The sequence below is a fragment of the Chlamydotis macqueenii genome, chromosome 9, assembly GCF_036417535.1.
Source record: "Chlamydotis macqueenii isolate bChlMac1 chromosome 9, bChlMac1.mat, whole genome shotgun sequence".
Taxonomy (NCBI): Eukaryota; Metazoa; Chordata; class Aves; order Otidiformes; family Otididae; genus Chlamydotis; species Chlamydotis macqueenii.
The window spans coordinates 18,359,827-18,374,162 of record NC_141564.1 but is presented as its reverse complement, the minus strand read 5'-3'; the positions used below and the strand labels follow the sequence as shown (position 1 = coordinate 18,374,162).

The following is a 14,336-nucleotide window of genomic DNA, read 5'->3' as shown; positions in this document are numbered from 1 at the left end:
CATTTGACCTCATGATTTGCTGGGATGTAGGGAAAGGAGTGCCATGCCAGCAAAGCCTACTTGCCAGGCTCCTACGTGAATAAGCCAGCCATGCTGCCTGGCAGTCACCTTTACAGAGATAAGTCACAGATGGATGTAGGTCCTGAGATGCTGGGTTTGAAAGATACTCAGTTACTGGCATTGCAGGAAAGAGGTGGACCTAGATCAACCCCCCAGATCCATGCATTCCTGCCAAATTCTGCACCTGCCCCTTTCTTTGTGTGGGCAGGTAACACACAGAAGGTTTATAGCAGAGGAGCAGGAGAAAAGCCATGTGTTGGCTGCCTAGTTCTGTGCCTTACAATGTAATCACTACTTCTCTCCTCCTCTTTATTTCATACACTGCCAAGTGAAAATCATTAGAGGCACAAATGAAGATCAGAAGTACAAAGGGAACATGAAGAGATAGTGAATCCACACTTGACAGACGAGCAACAGACAGACAAGCCGTGGTCCCAAAGGAAAGTGCATCCCATCACTTCCTGATTTCCAGCCAAGATAATCCAGGATCCAAGGTGCCTGCATGCGTAGGCGGGTGTGAGACGAATAGATTTTAACAATACAGAACCATTGTGTCGGTGTGGTTCAGCTCCTTCCAGCCGGTAGCCTCACCAAGCCGGCACCTTTGGCCAGGCAGGCACATCTGGTGAGGAGCTGCTCCTGAGCACTGGTTTCAGCTGTGGGGTTGTCCATATGTGCACTGGGAATCATTTTTGGCTTTCAGACTGCCTGTGTTGGTCTAAGAACCATTCCCTGCCACGGCTGCTCCCACTGCAAGGCAATCTTCGTAAAGATACTGTAGCTTATAAAGAATCTGAAAACTGGTATATAAAATATATTTACTTTCTGTTTGCACAGAGCAAGAAAATCCGTAGTATTTCATTATCAGAGTCACGCAGCAAGTACCACAGTGCATGTGTATGGGGGGAATGTATGTGCTGGATCTTCAGCTACACAATCATACCATTTCACTGAGGGACCCCTTGAGATTTCACAAGCCCCCCCAGCTTCCCAGCACCAGGCAATCATTACAGACTGGTCTCTACTGACATGTTGTCTCCACCAGAGTTATTTCAAACCTTTTCCTTCATTCTGCTGCTATACCAAATAATCCTGGAAACCATTTCCAAACATAGTCAGGACTAGGTCCTGATGGGCAACAGGCTGAACTTGAGCCTACAATGCGCACTTGTGGCAAAGGCGGCCAACAGCATCCTGAGCTGCATCCCTTGCCAGCAGGTCCAGGGAGGTAAATTCCCCTCTGACCGGCGCAAGTGAGACACGCCTGGAGTGCCATCCTGTGTCCCAGGCTCCCCAGTGCAAGACAGACACAGACAGATTTGCGTGAATCCAGTGAAAGGCCCTGGAGATGATTAAGGGATTGCAGTAGCTGACATGAGAAGCGAGTGAGAAAGCTGGGATTGTTCAGCCTGGACAAGAAAAGGCTCAGAGGGATCTTATCAAGTAAGAGAAGTCCTGGTTGGACTTGATGATCTTAGAGGTCTTTTCCAACCTTAAAGATTCCATCATTTTATAAGATGGAGCCAGACACTTCTCAGTGGACCCCAGTGACAGGATGAGAGAGGCAATGGGCACAAATCGAAATACGGGAAATTGCGTTTAAAAATGCGAAAATAACTTTTTTTTGCTGTGAAGGTTGTTAAAGCCTGGGACAGCTTCCCCAAGGCAGTTGTGGAGTCGCCATCCTTGGAGCTATTCAGAACCCAACCAGACACGGCCTTGAGCGACTCTGCTTTGAGCAGGGCAGTTGGACCAGGTGGTCTCCAGAGACTCCTGCAGGAATCGGCTCCCACATAGCTTCAGGTCAGTGAATCTACCAGTCAGGTCCTGAGGAAGTACAGGTTTATAAGCAGATCACTCGATCACAGGCACTTGGCCATACGAGTAATGAAACTGCAATAGCTTCTAGCAGTGCCCTCCCCCTCCCTACTCGGGAAAGAAAGCAATATTTCGCAGTAACCCGCGTTCAGGTGAACTACATGGACACTGGGAGCACGACAGTCAGCAGGTGGCACAAAAGCGACAGTTTTGGCAGAGCACCCGTGTCCTGCAGACCAGCACGGCCGTGCCCTCCCGGGGGGGCGCACAGCTCGGTCCCCCCGTACCTCTGAAGGCGGCACCTGGCCGGCCGCTTTTAAGATGAGTTCAGTCCCCGCAGAGCCCCAGCCAGGGTTGCCTGGCAGGGACACGAACCGAAGGGACCGCTCCGCGGCGCCGGGGGGACCCGCACGGCCGGACCCGCGGCGGGGCCGCGCAGGAGCGGCCGGAGCCCCGGGGCTGAGGAGGCTGCGGGCGGAGGCGGCGGGACAGGCAGCGGGGCGGCGGAGGGCAGATGGATGAGAAGCAGCACGCGGGGTGACCACACTTCCCACACTCTTCTGTAAGTTGGAGCAGTTAAAAAACACCCATAATTTTCCTGGAATTTTCTTTTTTTAAATAGGGTTTCTGAATTTCAAATGAAAGACTGCTTTTCAACATTTTTTTTCTTTTTAAAAAATCATATTTTTAAGAAATAAATTTTTAGTGAAACGGGTTTTAATTAATAAAATTGGATTTTTTAATTAAGAATCCATAACTTTCTATCCATTGCAATGAAAAATCTTTTGGTGAATAGCCTATTTTTCAAAGAAAAAAAATACTCAACATTTTTTTACCATCTCTATTTGTAAAGGAGCCTGCTGCTACTTTAAGCCTGATTTGGACATTCATCTCTTCTTTTAAGACCTCACAATTTTCAATTATTAGAAAAGTCAGCTTTAACATTTCAAAATACTACCTAAGAGAGAAACTGACGTCAAAAGAAATTTCTGGTCCTGCTGCTGCCAGATGACATCCAGATTCTTTTTAGTGTTTGTTTTAACCTACGTTGCACAGAATACATCTATGGTGTTTACAGCCTCAGATAATGGAGAGACTTTCTGTGAGTGCATGTGCATTCATTTACTACACACTAGAGGGGAACCTATACACAGAGGAGGCAAAAAATCTCATTGACATAAAGCAAGGAAATTTGTTAGCAAAGTCCACTGACAATCTTAAAATTAAATATGGCTAGAAACCAACTTAGCCAGGATATAAAAAGTTAAAATACACATACTATGCCCCCCAAATTCTATTGCTAAAAACCCAAAGTTGTATAAAGCGCACTGTAATGCATCAAAACTCAGACTTTAAAAATCCTAAACTGGTAACACTTTTTGATGTTCAAGAAGTTTCATGGTACAGTCACTCAGCTTTGCAGCATTGTTCATTTTGATGTTGGGTTTAAACAACATACATTTAAAGTATCTTCATCAAACTCTAGAAAACAGTATGGAAAAATAAAAATATTACCCTTTGGAAGCAAAAAGCTCTGTGTCACAACTCCTACCTCTCTTTTGTCTGGAGCTGGGACTGGAATTCCTGTTTTTATTATTAGATGCTTCCACGTTTGATGTCTCAGATTTGTTTTCGTATATATTTGATGATTTCCTGCTATACCTTTGGACAAAAGAAATAAAAAAAATAGTTACATTTCTGCTTAATACCTAACAGAGCACTGAGCACTAAGCATTCTTTTTTACACTCAGATAGGGAAGCCTAAGGAATAAAGGGCAGGTTTTAAAACCCTGTGTGCTCTAACAGTCTGCACGTGCGCAGGCAGGCACGGTGGGAAAAGCCACTCCGGCCCCTGCCTCCTTTCCACACAGCAAGGGACGTGCCTAGCGAGAGCTGAGAATGGAAAGATGCTGCAACAAGCTGGTTGTCTGCACAAGCTCTTTTTGTAAGTTCAACAGATTTGGAAGGAAGGAGTAGGAGGAAACCAGGTTAGAAAAGAGGATTCCAGTTTTCCATCCTTGGCAGCATAAGTGTATTTGACTCCAGGAGAGAAACAGGTACTGGATGGTCACATAGAGGTGACCATGTGTAGAGGAACATATGGATTCCACTGCCTCCAGGATCCCCCAGCGTCTGTTTCTTCTGCTCTTTGAAAACATGAATCCAAGCAGGATATCCCTGTCTACAGCTGAACCACAAACAAGGGGATCCAGCTTGCCAGGTCTGCACAGGTACTGGCTGTATGGTCTGTAAGGGGAATGATGTCCCTGCCCCAGGTTTGTAGGGCATTCCTGCTGCAAGGTTTCCTCATGGTCCTTACCCTCATTGTTTCGCAAATGTCTGGTGGATTACTTCGAGTGTTTCACTGTTATCTTTGGCAGACTGCTCCACACATTTCATTCTATCTACACACTTGAAATACTCTTTCCCAAAATGCTCATTATTAATACGTATCAGCAATTACGTTGCTGTTTACAATTAACATATGAACTGTTTTACTTAACATTTAGAGGGTTTGTCTTGCTGTAAGGGATAGAATGAAAAACATTTGGAATACCAGAGATCTGTGCATACTTTTTATAACTACCAGGCAGCCTGGAACTCATCGCTCTGTATTTGAACCCCTGACCTGTTTCTGATGGAACCTGAACAGAGGCCTCTGTTACCTCCTGTACTAAATCAAAATGTGATTTTGCAGCCTGATGTCAGGTACAAAATGGGGCTCAAAATAAATATGGGAACAAATCCAAAGCACACTCATATTTCCTTATTCTTTTTTTTTTCTGTTCCTTCCCAGCTAGGCTGAGATAACTGTAAAACATGCAGCTGACAGAGTTAAAAGATTTACAGCTGTGAGAAAGTCACCAAGAAAACACACAAACTTCTCTGAAACGGCATCTGCAGTAAAACTCCGAGTGTTTTGTATATATCTATGTGCACAGGATATTTTTACATGGATGTATGACTGAATCAGTCACTTCTAATAAAGCAGATAGTTAAGCAATTAGAACAATAGTCTATTTAAGTTTCATATGTTTAAACAGATTAGAAAACAATATAAAGGGATCATTTCATTATCACTGAAATGCAGCAGCCATCCCTTGAGAGAGATACAGCAGCAATAGATATCACAGGGTATCTCATTTTACAAGTAAACAGTGAAACTTTGGGGAAGAATTTACAGAGAGAGAACTTAAACAGATTGAACAGGACATAGGGACATTCAGTAACTGCCTGCATTAAGGGCACTGGGTCTAAGTGTCCCTTTTGGTGACGCCTCAGCTCCAATCCTGAGTCAACCCAGCCCTGCCTTACTTATCTCATGGAATTGCAGCCCCAAATGCTGCAGTGGCATATAAACAAGTAAAGGGGACAGTCCCTGACATCGAAGAGATACGGCTCTGGGTGGGAAGAGTGTCCTGCAAACAGATTTCCCCAACGTCACAGTACAGGTTTTACAATTCCCAATAAGCAGTAGAGTTGCCCCTCTCCTGGGCAACTCAGGAGAGGGTATCTACTGGTTAGAAAAAATCTCAATAATTAATTAGCCTCCAGCCACTGGCTAAGCGCTGATAATGCTGGTTGTTTTTTAGCTAATACTGTCTGCCACTGCCTTACTTACAGCACCTTTCACAACTGGGGCTGCTTAGTCACGTCAGTCATAAACACAGACTATGCCCATGGGAGTGGCTATCGCAAAGCCTGGCTTCTTTCTTCCTCTTCTTGCCTCCACCCAGCATCCCAAAACAGGCTGCAGAAGGGGCTCCGCAGTCTGAGGAATTCTGGATCCACTACTTCACATAAGATAGTGCAAAGCCACCTCGTGCTGCAATTCCCCTGTCGTTGCTTCTCTCCATGACTCACGTTACAGAGGATCCAGGTGGCCTCTGCTTACAACAGCCAGTAGGACACTCTGAACTTTGTTCCATTCATAAAAGCCCAGGGCGTTGTTCTTTCATGAAGACTTATCGTATTCTTCCTGTCCCTGTAATAACTCAGCATCTGGAGCTGAAGCATCTGACCTCTCCTTCTCTGGCACAGGTGGCAGAGTGAGGACAACAAGCACTTCATTTTTCCTTTGGCTTAATCCACTCTAGGACCATTCTAATCACATGGCCTTTCTTCCTGGAGTTAATTGATTTTCTGTTGACATACTTAATCTAAAATTTCTGCTCTGAAAATTCTCACTGCAAGGGCCTTATAACAAGGACATACATCTGGATTGATTTGAAATGTTTTTGTGATTGCATTTCATATTTTACTAGAATAATTTTGTCCTATCCTCAAGGTGGTTTTGGTGAAAGATTTGCCCAGCAACTGGGTCATTACAAAAATTTGCTGACAGCTCCATTTAACATCCTGGAAATGTTCCAATACATTTTGTCTAAACTTGAGTTAATCTGGAGCATACGGTTCTTTTGCAAAAACAAATCATCATCTTTGAAGTGAATTCTGCATTGAGACTTTCGTTTCCCCATGAGCTAAGCCTCTATCTGCGTTTATGTATCTTTAAAGAATTTGAAGACAATCAAGTAAGTTTGTACTCAGGAAGCTAAACACAGAAAACTAAGAATTTATGTACTGCAAAAGCACAAAGGCAAGACAAAACACGGCCCTGACGGGCCACGAGAGCTGCGGTTACCTGCTTGCGTTGGAGGGATCCATTGGTGCATGGTATACACTCTCGGTGATCCTTTGGTGCAGTTGACTTGCTTCTGTTAAAGAAAAAATAAAAAGAGATTGCTTCAAATTGTGTAAATTGTTTCCTTGTTTGCATAGAAGGTGGGAGAGAGAGAGGAATAGGAGAGGAGAGATTCTGACTGCTCCTGCAATCAAAATGGAATAGTTGTACTTGAAAAGAAAGGTATCTGGTGATCTTAAAGGCTGAAAACTTAGCTCCCCAAACAGCTCTTCTACCCATGCTTTTTTTCAGTGCAGGGGAGATTTCTTCCCCTACCACCTTCTCTTTCCTCTGTACCTCTTCCTAGCTCACTGTACAGTAGACCTAGAGAATGCACATACTGGCATTTTTCCCAGAATACAAGTTTTGTGGCTCACAGCTTTTTCTGGATTTAGCAACTCATGTACATCACTCCTTTTGCACATGCAGCCATCTAGTAGAATATGTCCCCATCCCTCTGAAGGATGCTTTTGCTCAGTATCCTGGACAAACAGCAAGAATAAAATGTTATTCAGATGCCACTTGTTCACTCTTTTTGCGCAGTTGCAAGGTAGATTTGTACCTGAGAACCTGCTTTTCAGGGCCAGGAGAGTCAGACACTGAGAAGTGAGGAAGCAATGGAAGGAGCTGCTTTCAAACTCTCAGTTTCACTCTGGAAGAAGATGAAGCTTTTGTCAATGAAAGGAGAACAAAGGGACAGGGGCAGCACCAAAAGATGAAACTTAACGAAGTTTTTTTGTGGGTGGGAATGCTGGGAGAAAGGAGTCGGAAGTAGCTCCTTTCCTGGTTTTGGCAACTGATTCACAGCCTTGCACAAATCCCTTAAGCTGCATCCATAATTCCTTTGCCTGCGAGAGACAATTATGCTCTTTGGGACTGACAGATCAAGGTGGTACCCAAAGTCGTGTCAGCATCCCATGCTCACTGCAGTATACGACAGGCAGTGTATACACACTAAGTGTTTGGACACTATTTACTCATATGTTAAACTATTTATTACATACCTTTGGCCACCTTCTTTGCCCTTTACTCACTCATTCATCTCAGCTGGTTCCTTCTAACATTCCAACCCCCTGTGCAACTCCTAACAACAGCCCAGCCAAAAAAAAAAGTATCCCTCTTCTCTTATTAACAATGCACAGTTGGAGAAATAGCCAGTCTTGGATTAAGCATGAATTAAGGCCTCTTCTTTCATGAGTCATTGGAAACAGAAACACCTGTTTAAAATGACAGGACAAAGCATTTGCTTCCTGCTGTTAGTATTGTAATAAGGGCTTTGATTCCCGTGATCATTTGGGAAAAGGCAATGGGAAGAATTGCAACAGCACCTAAGATAAAATTTCTGACCTCTGACTGCTGTTCTGCTCGATTCACAATGAAGGAAAGCTTCGCTTGCTTATAGAGCAAAATATTCTAGGATCCTATGATCTTTAGATAAAACAATAAAGAATATAAAAATATCAATGTTTTAAAAAACTTTCAGTCTTGATTCCTGCATAGTTTTCCCTGGAAGATGCATATAACTAGCAAATAGGTACTGTATGCTACAAAGATTTCACAAATGCTCATCTGGGTGACACACAAGTTTCATTTTCTTTGCCTAGGAACACACATGGAGGATTAGCACCCCATCCCACTGGACACGTACACTTTCTCCATAAGCTATTCTTCTCTTCTCTCGTAGCCTAAGTAAAGCCAGCTTTTATATTTCAGAAGTAAATATCACAAACCATATCAGAGGGTTCCTAGATCAAGTCCTGAAACTGTACTGATAAGAATATTGAATTTTTTCCTCAGCAGTTCCTGCTGAACTGGAGAGAAATTCAGAATAAAAAGGAGAAAGGATGAATACAAGAACAGTAAAAAAGGATCTGAACAGTAAGCATTGTAAATAAGTATATTGTTATGTGTTGGATTAAACTGCTGAGGCTAACGTGCATAGTTGTTTACCTCCGCTTGAGGAGGTTGCAATAATTCATTGTCTTTGTGAAACGGACAATTAAAATAAAGGTGATCTCTACATTTAAAGCACAGGCACAGGTTTCCGCCTAGGACAGTCTGCTGAGGAATCTGAAGGATGTGGGCAGAAGGGCTTTGCTGGCATTGCTTTAAGGAGGAGCGTGTATATGAGAGAAAATGACAGGTCAAGGTGAGAAGCAATGCCAGGGCCTACGAAAAGTCTGTATTGGACACAGGCTCTCATAAGAGAGCCTGATAAATGGCTTTTAGGACTCTGTACCTTCTTGTTCATAAATAGAATAGTATCTCAGATAGCTTTCATCACTATGTTCTCTTACTACCTGGACTAACCTAACTGAATTTTGTCTGTCTTGGCTTCAATATCTTACATAATAAAGGGTATCATTATTTTAGGTACATATGAGGCTTCCATCATTCATGTGTTGAGCATGTCACAAATCACTGTCATAGTGACATCTCTGTGAGAGAAGGAAATGTCATTAAGCATGTTTTACAGGGAGGTCACTAAGACAGAAAGATGGGATAGCTGACTGACATTTGAAACATGAGGTGAGTGACTAGATTTAAAACAAAAACCCTCAAAAACCCAGCAAATCAAAACAAACAATAGGACAAGAGGAACGGTTTCTATGTCTGGCCATGTATGTGGAAGGGGATCTTCTGTGTCAGGTCTTGTGAGAAGACACAGAGTGAAGACTGGGACCCCAACTCCTCACATGCTGATGTAAATGGATGTTTCTAGGGTTGCAGCTTGAGAGGGAGAACAGAGGAAAATCATGTTCCTTGGACTAACTGTGAATGGAATAATTATTTATGCCATTTATAAACTTCTAAGAAATCTTCTTTGATCAAGACAAGGGTTTAAATCCCAGCAATGCTGCACCCAACTGATCCTCGCATAGAAGATCTGTTCTTGCTGATTTCACTGGTGGTACTGGACAGCTCTGTCACTCATCCCAGCTCCATGCTGTCACATGCAGCTACAGAAAGAAGGCAACATTACCAGTCTACCAGTCCTACCTCTGCATGCTTCCAGTTGTCCTGTCAGGACCTTGCGAATCTCTGAAATCCAGGTGTTTTTCAGCTCAACAGAAGATGCCTGAGGACACAAGAGGAAAAGGCAAAGCAGATCTAGTTAAAGCATGCTGCCAGTCACTGGGCTGCCCTGACCTACATTTGCTCTCGATTTTCCCAAGGAATGGAACACTGTGGCCAGCTTTGAGCAAAGCAGAGGATACTCTTCAACGTGGAAAAGTTACCATGGATCTAAGGTCCTCTCCTCAACCTTCTGTCCAGTGTTCCAAGTGATTTTTCACTACTTTGTTTCCTCTTTTACCCAGAATCATTTTCACAATGATGAACTGGTAATTTCAGTGCCAACACAACAATGAAGCTTCCAATGGCTATTGTTTCTTTGGTGTACAGGACAGTGAAAGTAATGAAACTGAAAACTTTCTTAAAAACAATTCACTTGAAAGGAAGTATAGTCCTTGGGAAAAAAAAAGCTTTGTTGTTACCTGAATGATATAGACCTCTTCTCTGCCATTATACCAGATCTCAAACTTCTTGTTATCCCCTTTTACATTTTCTGTAATGCCCACGGTGCTCATCTGTTTCAAAATAGACAAGAAGAAGCTGGAATCTGGAAAATGTCAATAGTCTTTAAACTCTTTATCCTCTGAGAAGCATTTTCAAAAGGCTGCATTCACTTCTGCACCTTAGGGAATTATTAAAAGTAAAATTCAGATGTTATTTCTTAACATCTAATTTATCATTAATCTTTTTCATTGTTACAGAAAAAAATAATATTTTTAAATGCTCAAAAGTAACACAAGCTAATATCTAATCATTAGTTTATCCCCTTTGCTTTTTTTGCTTGAACTGTGGGTCAGTTTCCAACCCTATCATGGCTCTTGCCCACCTATACAAATTTTCAGTTTGAGGATGATGGTATTTTCAACTTGCCACCACTGACCTGTTGAGATGGAAGAGGGATGGAAGAGGGCTTTGTGAGATTTAACAACTCATCTGCAAATCCAGACAACACAAAAAAATTCAATCTAGTTTCAGGAAAATTTTAAAAAGAGGTGAGCAAGGAGCTAAGTGCCTAACTAGGCAAGACAAAGAAGGAACTGAAGAAAATAATTCTAGATTCCTAATATATTAGAATGGTTAATAGGTTAGAATGATAGACTCTTAACCACAATTTTGAAGTCCAGCTGCTACTATACTTAGCAGCTTCCCATCTTCTTCCTGCATTTGTTAATCCCCCTTGTTCTGATTTGCCTCAGCATTAGATTGGAAGATCCAAACAGCTTTGATTATGTCACCATTTCTGCTATCTTCACAGAAAGAAACTTCAACTGTTTATATGCATTGGTTCCACTTCTTGAACCAGGTTCTGTTACAACTCCTGTCTGCTTAATAAAAGTTTGCAGCATTACACTTCATGACCCATGTCAGTTGTCTGAAGTCACAAGTGTCACACCAATGTGCTTAAAGAGAAAACTTGGCCTAATTGTGAATCTCATCTGAACAGAAAATGTCCTGACTCATATCTGGAAATGTCACTCTTGCAAATAAAAGGACACTTCTACTGCACTGTGACTCATCTGTGGCTATTACTGTCACAAAATACATCTGCTTATGTCAACAGCAAAACTGGCAAGAGAACTGAACTGAGAGGACACATATAGGCAGAACAACGAGAGATGAAGGTCCATTCAGTCTTGCTTCTCTTTATGGGTCGGTGCGCAAGAACACGCAAGGTGCCTGTCTGTATCGAGCTGCAAAATCAAAGTTCACATTTGGAGTTGCAAATGGCTAAGTCTGTCTCCAGATCAAAACTAAATGGAGCTTTCATTTACTCAGGGCTGTAAGATAGCTCCAGATAAGTGTACCTTCTTCAAGTGTCCACATGGAAACATCCGCGTGTTGTGAGAACACCAGATTTATTTCTCCTCCCCCCCCCACCCCATTACAATACTTATTACCTTTAATGAATTTTTAAAGCTGTATGAAGCTGTCTTCTCATGGCCATCTGTGTTCTCCTCCCGTTTCTTGCAGAAAAGTAGCATCTTTGTATAGAGGAAGAGGTGTCTCTGCATGGGTTTGAATCTAGCCAAGTCCTTCACCTTGTTGTGCCCCTTCTTGTGGTCAGTCCACACATTGAAGGAACCTTGCATCAACAGCTTTCCAAGCTCACTGACATCCCCCTAGCAAGCAAGGAAAAGAGAGAGCCTATATTATGTTCAACCTAGGGTAACCCCAGGCACGGTTCCTTCCCTCAGTGGTGTTTAAGCTTCCTGGCAGAGGCATGTGCCTAGGCATCCCTTGTGTTGGAGAGTGGACATGTTACAGCTGGAATCCCATCTGCACAAGGTCCTTGCTAAACCTGTGCAGTTTCTTCATATTACCATTAAATCATTGTTTTCCATGTCCATAATTGCCAGTTTGTCTCCCCATTCATAGTTAGTGTCCGAGGTCTGTCTCAGGACCTCTTTGGATCTGACACACAGGCTGTCCACTCTGATGACCTCAGAGGAAGCACCTTCTGACAAGAACTGGGTTTCAATACTCCTGACTCCAAGGCAGTATGAAGGCCCAGTGCAGTCCAGATATCCAAGCAAAGGCCTTGGCTCTGAAAGATCTAGGTTCAGTTTCTGCTCTGCTACAAGCTTCTTCTGTCCCTGGGCAAAACCTTGAAAGATGCTTAGATGTCTGAAGACACAGATTGGTGCCTAGAGGTACGTAGGTGTGTAGTCTTTAAAAGCTTTGTCAATAGTTTCTTGGCTCACCGTCTGCAAACTATGCAGTGCTGCACAGCCTTGGGCAAAGAGGGAGTAAATGTACCAAGGAGCCATCAAAGCACCTGAGGGAGAGTGAAACTAAGCAGCAACCAGACCTTTCCAAGTTGAAGTCCTTGTCTGAAGACACTGACGGGTAAATACTTCAACTGATATAAATATTTGGCTCAGATGTCACCAGCACAAACATTTATAGCACAGTTCAGTACTAAAGAGTGTAGCAATGTGTGGATAGAGGACATGGCAACATCTGTACGGTAATGGGCTTCAACAAATAATGATAAACGTAATTTTCCTAGCAGCAAGTTTTTCTAGGAGTGCTTTTTATAATAAGTTGAGGGAATAAGCTCAGTGCATTATTAAAGTACTTATTTCCAGCATTTGTATGTTCTTTTGATTATAAGGTGGCTCTAAGTGGGAATGTCTGATTTCTTATACTCCAGATTGCAACCTGTTCTCCCTCTCACTCCCCGTTCTCTACCCTAGATTCAACTGCAAAACCAAGGGTTTCATTAGGTGCTTTTCCACTCCATATCAGGGTATTATTAGACTCTCCAAAGGATTCAAAAAGCCTCAGTATTTTCTGTAACAGTCTCTCATCTCTAATATACAGAGTTGGATTTTTTATTTGTGGATACAGGACTCTGTGTTTGTATTTATAAGTGCATGCGGCTATAAACTGCAAGCCAGTGAAAAGCATACTGATGAGATGTAAAGCTAAATTAAGAAAACCAAACAAACATATTTTCTACATAGTTCTGACAATGGTGAGACACTGTTTGATATGACACTGAGATCCAGAAGCTCAGCTCAATTCTTGTGATAGGTCCATCTCTTCAATCTCGGATCTAGGATTGGGATTATAGCAAGTGAAGTGAGGGGCTACCACTGCAGAGAGAAAGAGGACGGACAGGGATGGCAGTCTGCAGCAATCCCACAAAAGGCTTTGAATATTATCCCACAAGCCCTGGACTCCCTCTTCAGTGTGGGCAGCAAATAGAGAGCAGCACATGGTTTCTGGTAACTTGTGCTAGGGGACAGCAATATTTTGTCCTAAAGGAAGTTTATTTAAAACGGAGGATTTGATCACTATCTCAAATATAATTATTTTCTGTTAGAACAAGACAGTGTATCTCGTATTTATGGAAGATGAGAGATACACATGAATGGCTTAAATGCTGCGTAGCTGATGGACAAACTACCCAGGCCAGACTATATACAAATGTTAGGATGACAGTAGGAAACATCTCTAAATTCTGCTCTCCAGGCTTTACTCTACTTTTTTTTTGTGGCTTTGCCTAAAAAAATATTTTTTAAAAAAGCAAAACGAACCCCAAGCTTACAAGTTAGCAATTTCTTACACAAGAGTTCAGCTCCTCAAGTCTTCATGTGCACAGGTAGAAGAAGCAAACAGCCTATGCAATTGGGAGCGTACATCAGCTGCCACAAAACCTGCTTTTCTGGTAACATAATAGCCTTCTCTAGGCAAGTACTTCTGTCATGCCTATGTGGGAACGACTCCACAAATGGAGTGGGGTTTCATGAGCTATGGGAGATGGTTTTTTGGCATCACAGCTGAGCACCTGGGACAGGTGAAATGGAGAGAAGAAATTACTAGGTTCATCCTCTTTCGCACTTCCACCTCATTGAATAATCATGTAACAAACCATGTCAGGAATGCTGTCAGCACTGGGCTACACAGCAGCCATGGTAAGCTTTTGCGTGTCTTTTGGCTCAGCTAACCAAGCAGAGGTGAAAGTCTGGTCCTTGGAGGTCCAGGAAAAACTTTTAACAACACAGAAGTGCTTGAAGGGAAAGTTTGTCTACTGTGATGGAAAACCGCACACAAGCTTTGTCACTGGCTTTACATAAAACAAAACAGCTTTCCAAGAGTAGAAAAACTAGAAGGAAAAAAGACTGCTAAAGTGGACTGGGTTTGCTTTCATTCTCAGGCTCAAAGAAATACAAATAGGAATAAAACATACAGAAGT

General features: G+C 42.6%; 1 protein-coding gene and 1 long non-coding RNA gene across 2 annotated transcripts in view; one reads left to right on the top strand and one right to left on the bottom strand.

The window, feature by feature from the left end:
• MCF2L2 (MCF.2 cell line derived transforming sequence-like 2) overlaps positions 1-14,336 on the bottom strand; it is a 145,110-nt gene that overhangs the window by 18,018 nt on the left and 112,756 nt on the right. The window contains exons 22-26 of the mRNA XM_086754196.1: positions 11,533-11,754; positions 10,057-10,149; positions 9,560-9,638; positions 6,521-6,593; positions 3,431-3,540 (exon numbers count right to left, since the gene is read on the bottom strand). Coding sequence (XP_086610322.1) covers positions 3,431-3,540; positions 6,521-6,593; positions 9,560-9,638; positions 10,057-10,149; positions 11,533-11,754 — 577 coding nt within the window. The remainder of the gene's footprint in view (positions 1-3,430; positions 3,541-6,520; positions 6,594-9,559; positions 9,639-10,056; positions 10,150-11,532; positions 11,755-14,336) is intronic.
• Positions 1-14,336, top strand: part of LOC147599723 (uncharacterized) — a 344,381-nt gene that overhangs the window by 220,029 nt on the left and 110,016 nt on the right. The gene's annotated exons all lie outside the window — the stretch shown is intronic.